The 23,567-nt window shown below is 44.8% G+C and overlaps 1 protein-coding gene across 2 annotated transcripts in view; it reads right to left on the bottom strand.

Annotated features, from left to right (window-relative positions):
• The window catches only part of ATRN (attractin), a 670,776-nt gene that overhangs the window by 575,359 nt on the left and 71,850 nt on the right, over positions 1-23,567 (bottom strand). For both annotated transcript variants that reach the window (XM_069205063.1, XM_069205055.1), the window contains exons 7-9: positions 21,858-21,948; positions 18,428-18,671; positions 7,710-7,893 (exon numbers count right to left, since the gene is read on the bottom strand). In XM_069205063.1, coding sequence (XP_069061164.1) covers positions 7,710-7,893; positions 18,428-18,671; positions 21,858-21,948 — 519 coding nt within the window. The remainder of the gene's footprint in view (positions 1-7,709; positions 7,894-18,427; positions 18,672-21,857; positions 21,949-23,567) is intronic.

Genomic DNA, 23,567 nt, shown 5'->3' with positions numbered 1-23,567 from the left:
TTGCCCCTCATCAACAATTTCCTAAACACTTTCCCTGTGCTCCTCTGGGAGGTATTGGAGCATCTGCTGCATTTTATCCCAGTGGGCACGGTCATATCTCGCATGGAGTCCTTGTGTGTTGGCAATATGGCAATGATTTGCTGCCTGAGCAGCAACACGTTTGCCCGAAGCATCAACAAACTTACATCAAGAGGTAGGGAATCCTGAGCAGCTTGTGAATTGGCTCTTTTCCTGACATCAGATACAACTACAGAGTCAGCAGGTGTTTGACCATTGATGTAAATTGGATCAGATGGAGAAGCTGTGCATTTTTTCCTCCACTGTTGGAGTAAAAATATGTGCTCTAGCCGGGTCTTGGAAAATATCCCCCACATGTCTTAACATGGCTTTACGCATGGGCAGATAGTGTGTAGACTTATGTGAGGAGGTAAAAGTCTCAAAAAGAAAATCGGCCTAAATGTGATCTTTATCGAGGGGTGTGCCTGATGGTATGTGGCCGACCTCCCAAGAAGCTGAGTCATCAGGTGGGGAAGGTTTAGCTGTGTAGGTGCCTGTAGGAAGTTGGCTCTGTATGCACTATTTCAAAGTAAGGAATAGTGTGCACAGAGTCCAAGGGTTCCCCTTAGAGGTAAGATAGTGTCAAAAAGAGATAATTCTAATGCTCTATTTTGTGGTAGTGTGGCCGAGCAGTAGGCTTATCAGAAGGTAGTGTTAAGCATTTATTGTACACACACAGGCAATAAATGAGGAACACACACTCAGAGACAATTCCAGGCCAATAGGTTTTTGTATAGAAAAATATATTTTCTTAGTTTATTTTAAGAACCACAGGTTCAAGATTTACAAACTATACTTTAACTGAAAGGTATTTCACTTAGGAACTTTGAATTAGCAAAATAGCATATACAGTTTTCACACCAATGGCAAATAGCTATTTTAAAACTAGACAGGGCAATTTTCAACAGTTCCTGGGGGAGGTAAGTGTTTGGTAATTTTGCAGGTAAGTAAACCACCTACAGGGTTCAAAGTTGGGTCCAAGGTAGCCCACCGTTGAGGGTTCAGGGCAACCCCAAAGTTACCACACCAGCAGCTCAGGGCCGGTCAGGTGCAGAGTTCAAAGTGGTGCCCAAAACACATAGGCTTCAGTGGAGAAGGGGGTGCCCCGGTTCCAGTCTGCCAGCAGGTAAGTACCCACGTCTTCAGAGGGCAGACCATGGGGGTTTTGTAGGGCACCGGGTGGGACACAAGTCAACACAAAAAGTACACCCTCAGCGGCACGGGGGCGGCCGGGTGCAGTGTGCAAACAGGAGTCGGGTTCGCAATAAGTTTCAATGGGAGACAAAGGGGTCTCTTCAGCGATGCAGGCAAGGGGGGGGGGGTTACGGGGGGTCTCCTCGGGGTAGCCACCACCTGGGCAAGGGAGAGGGCCACCTGGGGGTCGCTCCTGCACTGGAGGTCGGATCCTTCAGGTCCTGGGGGCTGCGGGTGCAGTGTCTTTACCAGGCGTCGGGTCTTTGAAGCAGGCAGTCGCGGTCAGGGGGAGCCTCGGGATTCCCTCTGCAGGCATCGCTGTGGGGGATCAGGGGGATCAACTCTGGCTACTCACGGTCTCGTAGTCGCCGGGGAGTCCTCCCTGTGGTGTTTGTTCTCCACAAGTCGAGCCGGGGGCGTCGGGTGCAGAGTGTCAAGTCTCACGCTTCCGGCGGGAAACGTGTGTTGTTTCAAAGTTGCTTCTTTGTTGCAAAGTTGCAGTCTTTGTGGAGCAGAGCCGCTGTCCTCAGGAGTTCTTGGTCCTTCTAGATGCAGGGTAGTCCTCTGAGGCTTCAGAGGTCGCTGGACCCTGTGGAACGCGTCACTGGAGCAGTGTCTTTAGAAGTGGGGAGACAGGCCGGTAGAGCTGGGGCCAAAGCAGTTGGTGTCTCCGTCTTCTCTGCAGGTTTTTCAGCTCAGAAGTCCTTCTTCGTCTTAGGTTGCAGGAATCTCTCTTGCTGTGTTCTGGGAGCCCTAAATACTCTATTTAGGGGTGTGTTTAGGTCTGGGGGGTTAGTAGCCAATGGCTACTAGCCCTGAGGGTGGCTACTAGCCCTGAGGGTGGCTACACCCTCTTTGTGCCTCCTCCCTGAGGGGAGAGGGGCACATCCCTAATCCTATTGGGGGAATCCTCCATCTGCAAGATGGAGGATTTCTAAAAGTCAGAGTCACCTCAGCTCAGGACACCTTAGGGGCTGTCCTGACTGGCCAGTGACGACTCCTTGTTTTTCTCATTATCTCCTCCGGCCTTGCCGCCAAAAGGGGGCTGGCAACTCCACTGGCTGGAGTGCCCTGGGGTGCTGTAACAAAGGGGGTGAGCCTTTGAGGCTCACCGCCAGGTGTTACAGTTCCTGCAGGGGGAGGTGAAAAGCACCTCCACCCAGTACAGGCTTTGTTACTAGCCACAGAGTGACAAAGGCACTTTCCCCATGTTGTCAGCAACATGTCTGGTGTGTGGCAGGCTGCTAAAACTAGTCAGCCCACACTGGTAGTCGGTTAAGGTTTCAGGGGCACCTCTAAGGTGCCCTATGGGGTGTATGTTACAGTAAAATGTACACTGGCATCAGTGTGCATTTATTGTGCTGAGAAGTTTGATACCAAACTTCACAGTTTTCAGTGTAGCCATTATGGTGCTGTGGAGTTCATGCATGACAGACTCCCAGACCATATACTCTTATGGCTACCATGCACTTACAATGTCTAAGGTTTTGCTTAGACTCTGTAGGGGCATAGTGCTCATGCACTTATGCCCTCACCTATGGTATAGTGCACCCTGCCTTAGGGCTGTAAGACCTGCTAGAGGGGTGACTTATCTATACCTATAGGCAGTGTGAGGTTGGCATGGCAACCTGAGGGGAGTGCCATGTCGACTTAGTCATTTTATCCCCAATAGCACACACAAGCTGGCAAGCAGTGAGGGGTCCCCAGGGTGGCATAAGACATGCTGCAGCCCTTAGAGACCTTCCCTGGCATCAGGGCCCTTGGTACCAGAGGTACCAGTTACAAGGGACTTACCTGGATGCCAGGGTGTGCCAATTGTGGAACCAAAGGTACAGGTTAGGGAAAGAACACTGGTGCTGGGGCCTGGTTAGCAGGCCTCAGCACACTTTCAAATCATAACTTGGCATCAGCAAAGGCAAAAAGTCAGGGGGTAACCATGCCAAGGAGGCATTTCCTTACAGTGCCCAAATCCTATTGCAACCAAGGGCCTGTGTCCTGAGTGAGGTGAGCCCTGTGGGGCGCTATCAAGGGGTCACCCTGAGAATGTGGGGGAGAAGGAGTCTGTGGTGCTGGTGGAGTGCTGTGCCTCACCCAAGTCCTTGTCCATCTTCCTCTGTCTGACTGGAGGCATAGCAGTTGAAGACCTCCTCAAAAGTGAGCTGTTTAGTAGGAGTAACGACAGCCTTGGCCAAAACTCTTCCTGTTTGAGGTTGGATGTGAGAGCTGTGACTGATTTGCTTGAAGCAGTTCCTTTATTTTCTGAAGAACTGGCTCAGGTGATGTTTTCGACTCCGAAACTGTATGAAGTCGAATTTTTGGGGGGCTGAAGCACTCCTGATTTTCAGTGCTGAAGTTGTCAGAGCCGAGACATAACAGTCAGTACCAATTTGGAAGTGGAGGATTTTGGTGCCAAAGGTTTAGAGTAGAAGTGGCTATCTTTTGATTGTATTTCGATGCAGAGCCGGAAGGCGGTGCATCAGATAACGTTTTTTGATGCCTGCGATGGCCCAGGGGGATTGACAGCTTGATAGCCTTTGCTTCCATACTTGCGAGTTTTTTGGTCCGAGCACAGGGAGTTTTACTCTCCGTTTGTTGACCTGGAGGGATTTCCGGCATCTCGAGTCATTTCGGCATCTGAATCTTGATTGAAAAAAAGCCTCCTTTTCAGCAGATGAAGCTTAGTGAAGTTCCTGCTCTTGTTCAGTGTCCGACATGGTGTTGTGAAGTCGGAAAATTGTTTCCTTGACCTCTTGCCTCTGCATTTCTCAGCAACGGTGTAAAGAAATGGCTCCCTGTTGCAGTTACCCCCCACTTTTTGCCTGATACTGATGCTGACTTGACTGAGAAGTGTGCTGGGACCCTGCTAACCAGGCCCCAGCACCAGTGTTCTTTCACCTAAAATGTACCATTGTATCCACAATTGGCAGACCCTGGCATCCAGATAAGTCCCTTGTAACTGGTACTTCTAGTACCAAGGGCCCTGATGCCAAGGAAGGTCTCTAAGGGCTGCAGCATGTCTTATGCCACCCTGGAGACCTCTCACTCAGCACAGACACACTGCTTGCCCGCTTGTGTGTGCTAGTGAGAACAAAATGAGTAAATCGACATGGCACTCCCCTCAGGGTGCCATGCCAGCCTCTCACTGGCTATGCAAGTATAGGTGAGTCAACCCTCTAGCAGGCCTTACAGCCCTAAGGCAGGGTGCACTATACCATAGGTGAGGGTACCAGTGCATGAGCATGGTACCCCTACAGTGTCTAAACAAAACCTTAGACATTGTAAGTGCAGGGTAGCCATAAGAGTATATGGTCTGGGAGTTTGTCAAACACGAACTCCACAGCACCATAAAGGCTACACTGAAAACTGGGAAGTTTGGTATCAAACTTCTCAGCACAATAAATGCACACTGATGCCAGTGTACATTTTATTGCAAAATACACCCCAGAGGGCACCTTAGAGGTGCCCCCTGAAACTTAACCGACTGTCTGTGTAGGCTGACTAGTTCCAGCAGCCTGCCACACTAGAGACATGTTGCTGGCCCCATGGGGAGAGTGCCTTTGTCACTCTGAGGCCAGTAACAAAGCCTGCACTGGGTGGAGATGCTAACACCTCCCCCAGGCAGGAACTGTGACACCTGGCGGTGAGCCTCAAAGGCTCACCCCTTTGTCACAGCCCAGCAGGGCACTCCAGCTTAGTGGAGTTGCCCGCCCCCTCTGGCCACGGCCCCCACTTTTGGCGGCAAGGCTGGAGGGAACAAAGAAAGCAACAAGGAGGAGTCACTGGCCAGTCAGGACAGCCCCTAAGGTGTCCTGAGCTGAGGTGACTCTGACTTTTAGAAATCCTCCATCTTGCAGATGGAGGATTCCCCCAATAGGGTTAGGATTGTGACCCCCTCCCCTTGGGAGGAGGCACAAAGAGGGTGTACCCACCCTCAGGGCTAGTAGCCATTGGCTACTAACCCCCCCAGACCTAAACACGCCCTTAAATTTAGTATTTAAGGGCTACCCTGAACCCTAGAAAATTAGATTCCTGCAACTACAAGAAGAAGGACTGCCTAGCTGAAAACCCCTGCAGAGGAAGACCAGAAGACAACAACTGCCTTGGCTCCAGAAACTCACCGGCCTGTCTCCTGCCTTCCAAAGAACTCTGCTCCAGCAACGCCTTCCAAGGGACCAGCGACCTCTGAATCCTCTGAGGACTGCCCTGCTTCGAAAAAGACAAGAAACTCCCGAGGACAGCGGACCTGCTCCAAAAAGACTGCAACTTTGTTTCAAGGAGCAGCTTTAAAGACCCTGCAATCTCCCCGCAAGAAGCGTGAGACTTGCAACACTGCACCCGGCGACCCCGACTCGGCTGGTGGAGAACCAACACCTCAGGGAGGACCCCCGGACTACTCTACGACTGTGAGTACCAAAACCTGTCCCCCCTGAGCCCCCACAGCGCCGCCTGCAGAGGGAATCCCGAGGCTTCCCCTGACCGCGACTCTCTGAAACCTAAGTCCCGACGCCTGGAAAAGACCCTGCACCCGCAGCCCCCAGGACCTGAAGGACCGGACTTTCACTGCAGAAGTGACCCCCAGGAGTCCCTCTCCCTTGCCCAAGTGGAGGTTTCCCCGAGGAAGCCCCCCCTTGCCTGCCTGCAGCGCTGAAGAGATCCGTTGATCTCTCATAGACTAACATTGAAAACCCGACGCTTGTTTCTACACTGCACCCGGCCGCCCCCGTGCTGCTGAGGGTGTACTTTTTGTGCTAACTTGTGTCCCCCCCCTGGCCTGCCCTCCGAAGACGCGGGTACTTACCTGCTGGCAGACTGGAACCGGGGCACCCCCTTCTCCATTGAAGCCTATGTGTTTTGGGCACCACTTTGAACTCTGCACCTGACCGGCCCTGAGCTGCTGGTGTGGTAACTTTGGGGTTGCTCTGAACCCCCAACGGTGGGCTACCTTGGACCAAGAACTGAACCCTGTAAGTGTCTTACTTACCTGGTAAAACTAACAACAACTTACCTCCCCTAGGAACTGTGAAAATTGCACTAAGTGTCCACTTTTAAAATAGCTATTTGTGAATAACTTGAAAAGTATACATGCAATTGAAATGATTCAAAGTTCCTAATGTACTTACCTGCAATACCTTTCAAACAAGATATTACATGTTAAATTTGAACCTGTGGTTCTTAAAATAAACTAAGAAAATATATTTTTCTATAACAAAACCTATTGGCTGGATTTGTCTCTGAGTGTGTGTACCTCATTTATTGTCTATGTGTATGTACAACAAATGCTTAACACTACTCCTTGGATAAGCCTACTGCTCGACCACACTACCACAAAATAGAGCATTAGTATTATCTATTTTTACCACTATTTTACCTCTAAGGGGAACCCTTGGACTCTGTGTATGCTATTCCTTACTTTGAAATAGCACATACAGAGCCAACTTCCTACAAACGGGCACTACCTCAGAGTCTTTTTCAACCGGAAAGACTGGCAAGCTTCATTGTTGTCTTCTTTATGTTCCCCTGACAGGCAGAGGTTGAAGACCTAATGTTGATTGGTCCACAGAAATTTGGATTAACATTTTGGACAGAAACAGAAAGGCGTCCATTCCACTAGGATTTCATTCTCTGAAATGTGGGACGGAGAAAATGGCACCATGAAGGGCCTCGATCAAAAAAACTTCAAACCGTATAACATTCCTTTGGTCCCGGAACACAAAGGGCTAGCGTATCGTGCTCGGTGAACAATACCGACGGTTGTAGAGAATTTTCCTGAATGGAAGAAGCCTAAAACAGTCTTGATCTGGAGCTTCGAGCGAACACAACCGCGTCCAGCGGCGGAAGAAAGCAATCTAAAAATGGAGTCTATACCCATGTGCATTGCAAGCAAGAGGAGGAGAAGGAGGAGTCCTTCTACCTGGTGACTTGAAAGACTTTAACAAGAACAACTTGCAACCTTCTGGACCCAACACTAGATGGCGGAAGTATGCAGAGCATGTGTATCTACAGCCACACATGGTATCAAACATATCTGCTACCAGAATGAAATGTGCACAGGGAAGGATAAACATTAACGTAGCTACTGAAGGGTATATTTTGAGAAGCTAATCAAATTTAAGTTTTAATTGTCTACCTGTAAGTTCCAGTCTTTAGTGCGGTTCAGTCTGTATTTTGACTATAACATCTACCTTTGTAGCAGTAGGAGATTTATATACAACCAACAGGAAAGATCTGTTGATAAGCCCTTTTAATCTTGTGGCATGAAGGCAGCAGAAAATTATCTCTAGCCACCGACACACATTGTTATTAAACCTGTTTGTATGCTCAAACATTAAAAAAAAATAACTGACATCTGAAGTCAACAGATGGGTAGGATTGTTTATGTGGGGTTTTACATATTGCATTATTTTTTAAAAGGTCACCTGAAGTACTTCATGATGCACAATAAGAAGAGAGGCACCTACCACATCCGAGTAGCAATTTCATATTTGTACAGGTCATCTGCCAGTCTATATTTATTGGCACTGAAAGCCTTGTAACCTCCATGAATGTAGATGGCTCTTGTTTTCGGATCATAAACACTGCTGTGGCCATAACCTCCCTGTACCAAGGCCCCATTTGTACGCAAGATTCTCCAAGTATTTGTACCTGAGAAATTATACATGAAAATAAAATTAGAATGAATAGCTTATGTTAGGAAAGTTTTTCTTTTCAACTAATTTTTCTGTAAACATATGTATGAAGTTGCAAGAAAATAACTTCAGGACAAACCACAAATATAAACTGCAGACTGGGCACTTTGGAATAAGTGTGAGAAAAGAAAAATATCATTAAAAAAAAAACTTAGTAATCAGGACATGGCAGTAAACATCTTACAACAGCAGCATACAGTGAAGGAGGTTCACAGTCACTAAAAAGGAGCAGGGCTTTTTTTCTAGTTCTTTTCTGGGTTTAAAGGATGATCGAAAATAACAGTTCATACCTCTTTTCAACCTCAGACTGAGGAAATGTATGAATAGATAACACATTCAGTATGCTGGGATTAAACTGGAATTACCCTCAATGACATCACGGGGACTGGATGTGTGCAATATAACTTCAGGATGCCTATTTTCACAGCCACATAATAATGACGCATCAGAAATTCCTATATATATATTCTTAATAGTAGGCAACAACCATTTACATTACAAAGTTCTATCATGTGATTAAGCTTACTTTTCGAAGATTCACAAAGAGTATAGTAGTCATCGCAGTATATTTGAGGAGGCAGAGCATCTTTCTCTATCCCCATTTAGACAACTCACTAGTAAAGTTGCCATTATCAGTAGACATTCTGAAACATTTAATTATGCTGTAACACCCGGTCCAACTGGGTCTTCAAGTCAGCTGGGAAAGGTCGATGGTCACACCGGTTCAAAAGAAACACCATCTGGGTGCAATCTTAAATTCTCAGGTTGCAAATGTTTGTCATTTGGAGAAGAGACTATCCTCTACCATTTCAAAGTGTAGCAGTTGGTTATGAAGACCTCATCAGACAACACAACAAATATTCTCTCCTAGGATCAATGGCTTCCTACATTTAAGTGTTTTTTTCATGCAAGACCCAAATGAAGCCCCTACACCACTGTCTTGGGGACAGTGGATTCTGTTCCCAAGCAGCTAGAAGAAAAGGCTGGGGCTGCTGCCGTCAGCAAACCACTCATTAACAAGGTGATATAACAACAACAACAACAAAAAAATACTGAGGATTCCCTTCCATTAGGATCTTCAGCTCCAACAAAAATTACAGCGGTCTCTCCTGGGATAGGTAGCACACATGGGTCATCTAAAGGCTCAAGGTACCTGGACATATCTCAACATTCATGAGCTGAGAGCAGTCCAACAGCTCTGAAGCAGATTTTTCCTTCCTTTATGACGACTCTGTTCTTGTTCGGTCAACAGTACAACAGTAATCTGTTAAGTAAACAAGTAGGATTTCATTCCAGGCCTCAGTCCCTGGAATAACAAGTGATCTTGAAATAGTTAACAGCAAAAGCATTGCACATCACTGCTGTTTACTTGCCAGGAATTCAAGATACCGAAGTATACATTCTCAGTCAGTTGTTCCACAACTGGATCCTCAACTAAGTCGTCCTGCAAAATTTCTTCCAAGACTGGGGCTCTCCACAAAAGATCTGCTTGCGGTCGCAGGAGACAGAAAATGCACAGGTTATACCAGATATTACAAGTCAGGTGCAAACAGGGATGACCGACAGATAGAATGGTTGAAGAATTATCTGTACACGTTTCCTTGCATTCCACTGATGGCAAGTGGTCCGATCAAGCAGTATCAGTCAAAGGCGAGGATGATCCCGATAGACCAGAATGGTCACAGCAGTGTTGTTTACAGACCTACTACATCTATCAGAGCGACCACAGTGGAGGCTGCTGTGCAGACAGTATCTCAAGTCCTAGTTCGGGGATCATGTATGTGCATCAAAGCCTTACATAGGTGAATGTAGCAAGCTGGCTTCTAATTCTTACGCTCTGGAAATCTGAACTTGCCACAAAATTGTATGGTTATCCCCCGAGAGACCAAACATCCTTCCACAAGATCATTATTCGCTCTCAGCCCGAAGAGGTTCTGCATTTAGAACAACTATGGTGCCTCCAGATACCAGAAGAAGTGGCGATTCCTTAACGGTTTCATCCAGCAAGATCTGGCCTACAATTTCCATCCATTCAAGTTACATCTAAAGACCATTGCCAAGATAGGACATTTTGTTCACAAATCTTTTTCTTTAGAATTCCTATGATTAAAGGTTATTTAGATAGTATTCAGAACCACATACATTTCTTTCCCCTCCTTGGTAACTAAATGTTATTACTTTCAAAGTTATGAGCAGATTCATAAAGTTTCCTTTTAACATGTTACTTGGAAGGCTGCAGTCTCAGTATCCACCACCTCAGCGGAAGAGTGTAAAATTCAAGCCTTATATTCCCAGAAACCTTCCACTGCCTTCCATAAGGACAGAATTCTCATGAAAACTCATTCCGGTATTCTCCCAAAAATGGTCTCAGATTTTATGCCAACTAGACAATTAGTTTAACAAGCTTTTTTCCAAAATTCTTCAACTTCAACGGAAAGAGCTCTTCATCTGATGAATGTGAAAAGGGTTTTTAAATTCTACCTAGATGAGGCAAAATTGTCAAGACAATTGGATCGCCATTTGTAAATTATTGTCCTTTAAATACATGTTTACACACAATAAAACAATCTATTTTAGATGGATAGTATTGCACATCTTACTACCTGTAGGAAGGTAGCCTCTTTCTAGCCTTGTTACCCCCACTTTTGGCCTGTTTGTGAGTATATGTCAGGGTGTTTTCACTGTCTCACTGGGATCCTGCTAGCCAGGGCCCAGTGCTCATAGTGAAAACCCTATGTTGTCCGTGTGTTTGATATGTGTCACTGGGATCCTGCTAGCCAGGACCCCAGTGCTCATAGATTTGTGGCCTATATGTGTTCCCTATGTGGTGCCTAACTGTATCACTGAGGCTCTTCTAACCAGAACCTCAGTGTTTATGCTCTCTCTGCTTTCTAAAATTGTCACTGCAGGCTAGTGACTAATTTTACCAATTCTCATTGGCACACTGGGACACCCATATAATTCCCTTGTATGGGGTACTTAGGTACCCAGGGTATTGGGGTTCCAGGAGATCCCTATGGGCTGCAGCATTTCTTTTGCCACCCAAAGGGAGCTCTGACAATTCTTACACAGGCCTGCCAGTGCAGCCTGAGTGAAATAACGTCCACGTTATTTCACAGCCATTTTTCACTGCACATAAGTAACTTATAAGTCACCTATACGTCACCTATATGTCTAACCCTCACTTGGTGAAGGTTGGGTGCCAAGTTACTTAGTGTGTGGACACCCTGGCACTAGCCAAGGTGCCCCCACATCGTTAAGGGCAAATTCCCCAAACTTTGAGAGTGCGGGGACACCATTACACGTGTGCACTATACAGAGGTCACTACCTATGTATGGCGTCACAATGGTAACTCCAAACATCGCCATGTAACATGTCTAAGATCATGGAATTGTCACCCCAATACCATTCTGGTATTGGGGGGACAATTCCATGATCCCCCGGGTCTCTAGCACAGAACCCGGGTACTGCCAAACTGCCTTTCCGGGGTTTCCACTGCAGCTGCTGCTGCCAACCCCTCAGACAGGATTCTGCCCTCCTGGGGTCCAGGCAGCCCTGGCCCAGGAAGGCAGAACAAAGGATTTCCTCTCCCTTTGGAAATAGGTGTGAAGGGCTGGGGAGGAGTAGCCTCCCCAGCCTCTGGAAATGCTTTAATGGGCACATATGGTGCCCATCTCTGCATAAGCCAGTCTACACCGGTTCAGGGATCCACCAGCCCTGCTGCGAAACTGGACAAAGGAAAGGGGAGTGACCACTCCCCTGACCAGTACCTCCCAGGGGAGGTGCCCAGAGCTCCTCCAGTGCGTCCCAGACCTCTGCCATCTTGGAAACAGAGGTGTTGGTGGCACACTGGACTGCTCTGAGTGGCCAGTGCCAGCAGGTGACGTCAGAGACCCCCTCTGATATGCTCTTACCCCTCTTGGTAGCCAATCCTCCTTTCTTGGTAGCCAAACCTCCTTTTCTGTCTCTCCTCTGGGGAATTCTTCAGATAACGAATGCAAGAGCTCACAAGAGTTCCTCTGCACTTCCCTCTTCGACTTCTGCCAAGGATCGACCGCTGACTGTTCCAGGACACCTGCAAAACCGCAATAAAGTAGCAAGACGACTACCAGCAACATTGTAGCGCCTCATCCTGACGGCTTTCTCGACTGTTTCCTGGTGGTGCATGCTCTGGGGGTCACCTGCCTTCACCCTGCACTGGAAGCCAAGAAGAAATCTCCCGTGGGTTGACGGAATCTTCCCCCTGCTAACGCAGGCACAAAAAGACTGCATCACCGGTCCTCTGGGTCCCCTCTCATCATGACGAGCGTGGTCCCTGGAACATAGGAACTCTCTCCAAGTGACTCCCACAGTCCAGTGATCCTTCATTCCAAGTTTGGTGGAGGTAAGTCCTTGCCTCCCCACGCTAGACTGCAAACCTGTGTACTGCGTGATTTGCAGCTGCTCCGGCTCCTGTGCACTCTTCCAGGATTTTCTTTGTGCACAACCTAGCCTGGGTCCCCAGCATTCCGTCCTGCAGTGCTCAACCCTCGGAGTTGGCTTTATGCGTCGTGTGACCCTCCTTTGTGACTGAGCCAGCTCCGGTTCACAAATCTTCTAAGTGCCTGTTTGGGTACTTCTGCGGGTGCTGCCTGCTTCTGTGGGGGCTATCTGAGTTGCTGAGCGCCCCCTCCGTCTCCTCCTCCAAGGGGTGACATCTTGGTCCTTCCTGGTCCCCAGCAGCACACAAAAACCTCTACCGCGACCCTTGCAGCTAGCAAGGCTTGTTTGCGGTATTTCTGTGTGGGAACACTTCTGCAACCTTCATCGCGACGTGGGGCATCTTCCATCCACAGGAGAAGTTCCTAATACTCTTCATTGTTGCAGAATTCCAAGCTTCTTCCATCTGGAGGCAGCTTCCTTGCACCTTCATTCGGGGTTTCCTGGGCTCCTGCCCCCCCCCCGGACACTATTGCGACTCTTGGACTTGGTCCCCTTGCCTTGCAGGTCCTCAGGTCCAGGAATACATCTTCAGTGCTTTTCTGGTGTTTGTGGTTCTTGCAGAATCCCCCTATCACGACTAATGTTTTCTTTTGGGGTAGTAGGTGTACTTTACTCCTACTTTTCAGGGTCTTGGGGTGGGGTATCTTGGACACCCTGACTGCTTCCTTACAGTCCCAGCGACCCTCTACGAGCTCCCATAGGTCTGGGGTCCATTTGTGATTCGCATTCCACTTTTGGAGTATATGGTTTGTGTTGTCCCTAGACCTATGTTTGCCTATTGCAACCTATTGTAATCCTACATTGTTTGCATTACTTTTCTGACTCTTACTTACCTGTTTTGGGTTTGTGTACATTTAACTTCTGTATATTACTTACCTTCTTACTGAGGGTACTCACTGAGATGCGTGTGGCATATTGTCATAAAAATAAAGTACCTTTATTTTTAGTAACTCTGAGTATTGTGTTTTCTTATGATATTGTGCTATATGATATAAGTGGTATAGTAGGAGCTTTGCATGTCTCCTAGTTCAGCCTAAGCTGCTAGAAACACCTCTATTCTACTAATAAGGGATAACTTGACCTGGCACAGGGTGTAAGTACCACAGGGTACCCACTATAAGCCAGGCCAGCCTCCTACACTACCTTATATCAAATGGCAACTAGGACTCTCCCTGACTTAAGAAGTGTGTCTATTTCAGAGGTATGTAAAGCTGGCACCTTGAGATCTGTGTATACATTCACAAGACAGTGTTGTCTAAATTTGGACTGCATGGCAGGTGCCCTAACGTAGGGAAACATTCTCAGAGTAATCTTTTGGGTGATGATTGATGCTGCTGTCCTTTCTGGTCTACCTCTTGTGGGACAGGGCTTGCAATTCTGTTTAGTGCTATGAATATTTACAAGGATCCTTGGAAGAGAAAGAAAAGTTACTCATCTGTAATCTTAGTTCTCTTCCAGGAGAATTCTCCTTATAGTCATAAGAAACCTTCTAACCTCCCTGGTCAAGAAAGGATACAGTGTTTTCTGCCATTAGTCCAGGACCCTCTTCTTTTTGTTAAAATGGAACTGACCTGACACCTCTGGAGCACGATGGGATATGGAAGGTACTGTGAGCCCTTTAAAGACATAACCAGTATTTGTATGCATTGCTGCCTATCTTCAGGGTTCATGTGGAGAATTTCTGTAAGCAGCTGCTGTATTCAGGGTGACGGTCTGCTTGAAAAAAATACAATAGATGCACTGAGGGTCTGACACAAATAGTAAAGGCATCCTGACAGGAGAGCAAGAAGGATTTTCTGTCTGGGATATATTTAAATGCACTCCTAGTCTTAAAAAGTTGCAAACCAAATTGTTTTCATTATTAGTGTGATCCTTTCTATGAAAAGGTAGTATGGAGGTGTACAAGTACAAGTTTTTATACATTTTTGTTAAAGTGCTTCCGGATTGTTCACAGTGACAACTATTCATTGCTCAGATCCGATTAATGAGAACCCCCTGGAAAAGAATAAAGTTTCTTACCTGTGGGTTTAGTTTGGCAGCTTTAATTATTTTCTTGATTCACAAGCTGTGCACTATTCTGCCATTTACTAAGTCCTCCTTCGCTTTCTTGTTTTTTGTGGGTGGGTGTCAACGCTACCTCTACCATTTGGTGTCCCCTGTGACGATGTTGTGCTTCTACGCCAACTCCCACCTTTGTTCACCATCTTCAGATTTTTTTCTTTTTTATTTCCTTCCTTTTTTCTTCCATCTTCTTTGAGGAGGTGGGAGAGTCGCTTGTGAATTCCGAAAAATGATTTGTTTTGTAACATCAATCTTTTCTGGATTTACATGCTGTACATAGATTACATAGCGGTATGCTCCTCTTGTTGAGGATGGGTAGAAGATGGACTTCAATTTGCAAATAAAGGTTATAAAATACTCTGACCCGCCTGTGCTTCCTTGTTCATTTGGATGTCTATACAATAATGTTTTGAAAATGTGCGTGGAGGCCCATGAGGATGCCTTGCAAATGTCTTGTAATGGAGTGTTCGAAAGGAAGGCGATAGTTGCCCCTTTCTTCTTGTTAAGTGTACTCTAAGTTTTACTCCCAATCTTCCTCCCGCATTTGAGTGACATATTTGGATTGTCTCCGAAATCCATCTCGCTACTGTACCCTTAGAAACTGGTCCCTCTCAGACGTGGTCTTGAAGGAGACAAATAGTTGTTTTGACTTCCTGTACATCTTCCTTTTTTCCATATAATAGATTATCGCCCTTCTGGTTTAACTCCCACTCATGTGAACCGGATGCTTGTCTGCTGAGTTTGTCTGCTTCCGTATTGTCTTTCCCCAGCAGGTTTATTGGTGTTAAAGATATCTTCCTTTGTATGGCCCAGTTCCATATCTCCTGAGCTTGTCTTGATAGCTGTGGGGCTTGATCTCTCCCCACTTGTTGGTGTAAAAGATAGTTGTAATGTTGTCTGTTTAGATTAACAGTGGTTGGTCTCAATTCTAGTATGTTGATGTGTTGCACTGCTTCCTCCTTCTTCCAAATTCCTCTGATTTTGAGTGAATTCATGTGAGAACCCCAGCCCATATGTGAAACATCTTTTATTGTTTTTAAAGGGGCTGGTTGATGAAATTTCATTCTGTGTTATATTTGCTCTGTTCCACCACACGATCTCTGCTTTCACGCTGCGTGACAACCACTATATCTTCCCAACCCCCAGTTGCTTGAGACCAGTGTGCTTGCAGCCATTCCTCTAGCGGTCTCATTTGTAGTCTAGCATATGGTATTAATAGGATGCATGATGCTATCTTTGCCAGTAGTTTCCCCACTGTCCTCACGGTCAGAGCTCCCCCCTGCCAGTATGGAGTCTCCGCTATCAATGACAGTGTTCTCTTCTCGTAGGGAAACACTCTTCCCAGTACTGAGTTTATTCTTGCTCCCAGAAATAACTTTTCTTGTTCTGGATATGGGGATGATTTTACTATATTTAATGATAATTCCAAGATAAATAGAGTCTCTATTACCTGTTGGATGTGTTCTTTGCATCTTTCATGAAACTCAGCTCTCACCAACCAATTTGGCCAAGTATGGGTACACATATATAACCTTTCTTCTGAGGTGGGCTGCTGCCAGACACTTTGTGAATACTCTTGGTGCAGATTTTAATTCAGAACACCAGTACTAAAAACTGGTAGAGTCTTGTTTACCACGAAGTATAGAAATCTTGTGGCAAGCATTCATGGTAATGTCCAAGTAAGGTTCTTCTAAGTCTATAGTTGCCATGAAATCTCCTCTCCGGTAGTTGTGGAATGACATCCTTAGAGATGTCATCTTGAAAATCTGCATCCTTCTGAACCTGTTTAAAACTCTTTAGTCTAATATTGGACAAATTCCACTTTGGGGATCAGGAAATATTGAGTAGCTACCCGTGTTCATCTCCCATCTTGGGAGTTCCTCTGCTGCCTTCTTTTCCAGTAATTCTTCTACTTCTTTGAGGAGTCCGTGTTTCCTCTCTGGTGTGTATCTTTCTCCTGAGTTGGCAATTCGCCATTGGTTGGCCGCACTACTTTCCACCTTTCTCCCCATGGGTTTCATCTTTTTGATTTCCTTCTCTGGTGGTGGGCCCACGGTTGTAGGCACATTACCTCTCTTCCTTGCCATCAAGACAATGATGGAGTCTGCTGGTACGGAGCCCTTAATGTAAGGTGGATCTTTTGTGGCGTTTTTATACTTTCTCAGCCCTAAAGGTTACTACTCTGCAAGAGGCTGGCTCCTGGAAGGCTTCCCTTCATTGATCCAAAACATTAGGCAGCATTTTAAGAATTGGTTTCTTGCTTGTGTTGGGATTGGTGTTTCAAGGAGGAAACAAGATTGTGGCCTTTCTTTCCCAAGTTGTACCCCAAAGCTATCCCCGGCCTGTTTCACAACCTGGTTGTACATGTCTATATCATCTGGTGGTGAAGGCCTCGAGGGATATGCATCTACCCTTTCTTCTGGGAGTCATCTTCTAGCTCCTGCCACTAATATTCCGCTTCAGAGCAGTGAAAGCATTCCATGATCTGTTCCTATTCATAGAATTTTTCTTCCTCCTCAGCATTAGGGTCAAGAGTTAGGGGGAGGGTTGAAATCCTCGACCTCTCGTTCCCCGAAGTCCTTGTGAGTTTAGGTCTTTCATGGAATTATGTAGCCCCAAACTCCTTTTTCCGTAGGAGTGCAGACATTTCGGTCTCCAGCCTTTTCACCTTCTTCTCTATTTCGACAACCCGTTCGTCAGGGTCGAAAAAGGGGGTCCGTTTTTTTTTTCAAGAAGCTTCTTTTAACGATGTAGCCATCATCGAACTTCATTGGTCCGGGGTTGAACCACTTCTTTTCGACACTACTGTGTCTTTATCCCGTACGCCCTTCAATGATATAAGATTTTCGGGAGTCTGCTCTCCACTTGATTCCCCCTCATGGGATCTGTGGGACTCCTCTCGGGGGACACTTGCCTGCGGGGTGTGTTTCAATGTGGCTGCTCCCTTTGAAGCTCGGGGTAAGATTTTTGTGATTCCCCTGATTTTTTTTAAGGTTCAAGGTTTCTCTTACCTCCTCTTTCTTTTTGTTCGGTGGCTGTGCCACCTCAATGATCTTCACCTCCGTGTCTAAGGTCTCTTCCCCAGCTTCCTCAATGACATTATCCTCCTCCTCGCTTGAGAGGCCTAGATCTCTCAAAGATGGAGTCGCCTGCTGGGTCTGCATATTGTAATAAGCATTTCTCTGTCTCTCCCTTACTCTTAGTGTCTTTGGTGAGAAAGCCGAGCACATGTTACAGTCTTCGCTTCGATGGTCCACGGGAACGCAGAGGTTACAGACTGGGTGAGTATCCTTCTGTGCAAACCTGTGATGGAAGTTCTTACAAAACTGAAATAGTGTCTTCTCCACCAAGGCGCTTTGGGGAGCCCCCGACTGGGCATTCTCTGATGCTTCCCTACTTTTCTTTGAAAAACTTCCTTCCGGTGGCTGTGTCGGTGGTGTAGACGAATTCAGAGTCTTCCTCGGTTGTTTTCTGAAATTCTTCAGTTGTTTTGTGAACTTGTTCAGCGCAACTTCTTCCCTTATTTGGAGCTCCTTTAGCAGGCTTCCAGGCCCAATGGTGGAGAAAAAAAGAATCTGAAGATGGCGAACAAAGAGGGGAGCGTCTGCTGGAAGCATGACGATGTCACAGGGGACACCAAATGGTGGAGGCAGCGTCGACGCCCAACAAAAAATAAAAAACAGACAAGATGACTTTGTTAATGGCATAATAATGCACAGCATGCGAATTCAGAAATGATTCATGATGCAAAAGGATAAATGATAGTCTTGTAAACTGTGCAAGTCACTTTTAATGTTTACCTCAAATTAAATATCACCAGTGGACGTCTACACCTACACAAATGCTTGGAAGCCAATGTCTGCTCAATAAGAAACTTAGAATGTCTGGCTGAACTAAATTACAATTACCGAAAGCAAGTTTACAACAAAGATGTATTTTTACATACCTAGATTATATTCCTGAATGCTGCTTATATATCCATAGAGAGGACAGTGCCCAAAGATGACCAACATCACAGTATTGCCATCTTCCAGTGTGACGATGTGTGCAGAATGGCCAACCACTGCATACTGCTCTTTGACTTGTGGAATTACCAGAGACCAGGACTGGTTCTTAACATTAAGGACCCACAGCTGATTTGTAACATTGCCAGTTTCATCTTTTTTTCCACCATACATGTATATTTTATCCTAAAAAATAAGAAACAAAAATTATATTTTGAATTCCTACAAATATTGGAAAAACACCTAACAGCAGTATTCAAAAGGTTGGGATTGCATATTATTCCGATGCTCTTCTCTTTGAAGTGTTGCAATTTAAACCAGTATAAAACATCCTAAAATATGTAACAATTGGGTGTATCTAACAAATGGACACTCATTTTTTGCTATATGTTTCCTGACATTTACTTTACATGTCAGAATGTTCCCCAATATTACACACTCACCATTCTCTACAACAGTTCCCCTTTTCCATAATATATTTTCATTTTTTCAGTATTTGGGACCACTTACATATATTGCCCTCCATTCCTCTTCTAAGGACGAAGTATAAAGATTGCTGGAGGGTGATGGAAAGGGAAATCAAGGATGTAGATTATTGCATACGAACCCAGCATTCAAACAAGGTAGTAACGTGTAAACTAAGTCAGACTGATTCTTTAAACCCACTCAAGAAAAACAAAAATACTACACTGCTTTTGCTCTGGATAGTGGGCGAGGATGAAACTGGACCAGAGAAAAGCAGATGACGACTATGCAAAGACAAGAAAGAAAGGCATCTGCATCAACCTGAGGCTTCCGGGAAGGAGGGCACGTGTATGTGAAGCTACAGCACTACATGAAACGAAGAGAGGAAAATGTTATACACCCAAAAAGCATCTGTTTGTTGCATATAATGCTGTAGCTTAACATGATTAGCATAATCTTGCCATCTAGTGCTGGACTCTGCTGTGTGCAAGTTGTTTTTCTTCGGAGAAGTCTTTCGCGTAACGAGATGTGGTGAATCCTGTTGCTGATAATGCGCATGGTCATCAGCTGCATTGTTAGACTGTTTTCCCACAACACGGGTGAAGAAGAAATGTGGAGCAGAATGTGGTATAGTGAGAGGTCTATTCATTATTACAAATTTTACAGCATAAAGTTATTTTTAACCAGCACAGGTGTCCAGGGAGGAGGGTGGATGCATGTGAATCTACAGCACGACATGCCACAAACAAATGCTTCCTGGGTAAGTAACATTTTTCGTTCGAGGCAGGTGTGGCTGTAGATACACATCATTACCATTAGCACACACTGTAACACAGTCCTCCTCCGTAAGCAGTGGCTAACCAGTGGGGGTTACAGTCGTTTGAAATAATGCATGCAGACCTGCCTGGCCAACACTGGCTTGTTCACGAGCCAGCCCGTCCACGCAGTAGTATTTCGTAAATGTATGTGGTGTAGACCATGAAGCTGCTTTACACGTGTCAGCTGTTTGTTTTTTTCTTTTTTGTTGTTTTTTCTTTCTTTTTTTTTTAAACGAGTGGGGTGAGCTCTAGGAGGGATAGGTAAAGTTGTTTTAGCATTAGCATAACATGTCTGGATACATTTAACAATCCAACGTGCAATACTTGATTTAGAAATGGCCCTTCATTGTGAGCATTTGAAAAAGCAACAAAGAGCTGTGTTTTTCTAATTGATTTGGTTCTATCAATATAATACACAAGGACTCATTTTATATCTAAGGTATGTAGAGCCCCTACTGCATCTAAGTCAGGTCGAGGAAAAAGGAAATAATTCAATAGACTGATTAATGTGGAATTGAGACACCCACAGAAAAACTTGAGAGGGGGAGGGAACAGCCAACGATGTCTTGAAAGGTGGTGTAATGTAATACCTGGAGGGGAAGGTTTGGCTGGACACAGATCTGGGTCTATGTCTCCAAGTGGGTCACAGTCATAGGTGTCAAATAGATCATTGTGTGGTGGAATGGAGAATTGGTATCCATCAACCCCCTCATCCCCAAACCCTCTAGAGATTACTGTTGTGATGAAGGCAGTGGGTAGTGTGCCTGTGGTGGAAATCTGATGTGGTGGTGAGCTGGGCATTTTATACCTGGGCAAGAACAACCACTAGCAAACTGAACACTCACTGGGATTCGTGGAGCTGTCCAACCTATGTCTTTGCATCTATGTTTAAGCATCACAACAGTTAAGCCTTGTAGCCATTATGACTTTGAAAGCTGAAGGTTATGCCTGTTCTTGATTAAGGGATCAACTTGTTCCCCACCCCCCACAACCCACGTTCATGTCATTATTAGGGTATCATTACCTGTTTTGATGTTCAAAGCAAGCTAGCTGTTTTGCATCAATGCAGTCGTCCTCTATCCATTCACAGGAAGATCCAGTTGAGTATTGTCAACTAAAATATAAAACCCTACCCATTACCCCCACCTCCTCACACACCCTGCGGCGAAATCTGAGACAGTGTTTTTTTTTTATTTTTTTTTATTTTTTTAGGGGGAGCGGGGTTTGTGCACTTCCAAAACTTCACACTGAGAAGGGAGTTCCATACATCACAACCTGGGATCACCTGTTGGTTACACAAGAATTACAACATTCAAACTAAACAGGAGCCCACTTGATGATTCTGCTTTTCCTTTCATGTGAAGGCCTACAATATTGGCCAAGGGAGAACACATTTAACATACACACGTTTCCATACTGGACAACACACAGATGGGTATTTCACATTTTTAATCACTACTATGCACAAAACGAATGGCAAGAGATCATTTATAGCTCATTTAATTGTGGGTTAATTTCACATGAAAGAAAAGAGAATCAACATGATTTTTTTTCTATTTAAACAATATGGACAGGCTTAATTAAGATTCTGCAGGACACAGGCTGTGCATGTATTATAAAGTACATAAAGTATTTTCATCCATTAATCCAGAAAAGGAAAATGTTTAGCAAGCTGACGTTAAGACTAACATAACCCGTTTTAATTGAATTTGACTTGTATGGCATTGGCAATTAGCAGAGGTTATACACACTCTCTTTACAGTATTTACTGCAATAAATAAATAAAAAAATCAAGGTTGAGGCTACACATCCAACAACATGCAAGACTATTAACATTATAAAAGCAAACTTAGCAAGTGTGCATGGACTATTCTAACTTTAAATTTAAGATCAAATGAAATTGGACTGTAATAATTGGATATTATTGGGTATAAGAAATATGCCCAACGTAGTCAAAAATCTCTTCCACAAAACTTTGATAAATACAGTTAATAAACTAAGATACGCAGGATCACAAATCTAAAGCCACGATTCAGGTCTCAAGTTTCTAGAACACATGAAATCCTACATATTGTAAAAAAAATTGTACCTTATGCAAAGCTACAGAATGCCCGTATCTGATAGCTACAGAATTCACTGTGCTGTTTAACGGAATCCACTCCAGAGAAGCCAGATCAAACCTAGAAAATGAAACACTCCTTTAGTCCTTCACAAAGAGGTGTAATGTCAATGTATATTCAATTCTCAGTACCCCCACATTTTTAAGTACAAATTTAAAATGTACTTGAGAAATTTTGGACATTCATGCAATAAAGAATTTTCCTTTAAAATATGTCACATATTGGGCAGTAACAAGTGTTATACAGTTCATATATATATGTTTCATATTTCACGTACACTAGATCTGGAGTTTAACATAAAAGACATTAACAAAGTGTAACAGCAGACTTAAAACAGGTGACCGAGCTACTCAAACTCCATCTATTGCAGCAGTAAGTCAGCAGTGAATAATCAAATAAAAAGTAGAGAATTAAATGAAATTTAAGGACATGGGAAGTGGTATCCATAAATTAAGTCCGTATTTTGCACATTAAAATTGAAATGTCAAAAGAAAACTGCCATCATCCATGTAGGTAAACCTTCTTAAAGCATCCTTTACCCATACATTCATTAGTTACACATGGCAATAGGAAGCATAATGAAAATGTCACTTACCCAGTGTACATCTGTTCGTGGCATCAGTCGCTGTAGATTCGCATGTTTTGCATAGCTCGCCATCTGGTGTTGGGCCGGAGTGTTACAAGTTGTTTTTCTTCGAAGAAGTCTTTCGAGTCACGGGACCGAGTGACTCCTCCTTTTGTCTCCATTGCGCATGGGCGTCGACTCCATCTTCGATTGTTTTTCCCCGCAGAGGGTGAGGTAGGAGTTGAATTGTAGTAATAGTGCCCATGCAATGGAGTGACTAAGTATGTACCTATTGAAGGTTGAGATGATACATATACAAATAGTTGAAGGTAACTTCCAAACTGCTACAGGCTCCCGGGGAGGCAGGTGGGCACATGCGAATCTACAGCGACTGATGCCACGAACAGATGTACACTGGGTAAGTGACATTTTCAGTTCGATGGCATCTGTCGCTGTAGATATGCATGTTTTGCATAGACTAGTAAGCAGTTATCTCCCCAAAAGCGGTGGCTCAGCCTGTAGGAGTGGAAGTAGTTTGAAATAATGTTCTTAATACGGCTTGACCTACTGTGGCTTGTTGTGCGGATAACACGTCTACACAGTAGGGCTTGGTGAATGTGTGAGGCGTAGACCATGTGGCTGCCTTACATATTTCTTGCATTGGGATGTTTCCTAGAAAGGCCATGGTAGCACCTTTCTTTCTGGTTGAGTGTGCCCTTGGTGTAATGGGCAGCTGTCGTTTAGCTTTAAGGTAGCAGATTTGGATGCATTTAACTATCCATCTGGCTATACCTTGTTTTGATATTGGGTTTCCTGCATGAGGTTTTTGAAATGCAATAAATAGTTGTTTAGTCTTTCTGATGTTCTTTGTTCTGTCAATGTAATACATTAATGCTCTTTTGACATCTAATGTATGTAGTGCCCTTTCAGCTACGGTATCTGGCTGTGGAAAGAACACTGGAAGTTCCACTGTTTGATTTAGATGGAACGGTGAAATAACCTTTGGCAAAAATTTAGGATTAGTCCTTAGGACGACCTTATTCTTGTGTAGTTGTATAAAAGGTTCTTGTATTGTAAACGCCTGAATCTCGCTTACTCTTCTTAGGGAAGTAAT

The sequence above is a fragment of the Pleurodeles waltl genome, chromosome 1_2, assembly GCF_031143425.1.
Source record: "Pleurodeles waltl isolate 20211129_DDA chromosome 1_2, aPleWal1.hap1.20221129, whole genome shotgun sequence".
Lineage (NCBI taxonomy): Eukaryota > Metazoa > Chordata > Amphibia > Caudata > Salamandridae > Pleurodeles > Pleurodeles waltl.
Note: the sequence above shows the minus strand (reverse complement) of the source record. Positions and strands in the feature narration are given on the sequence as shown.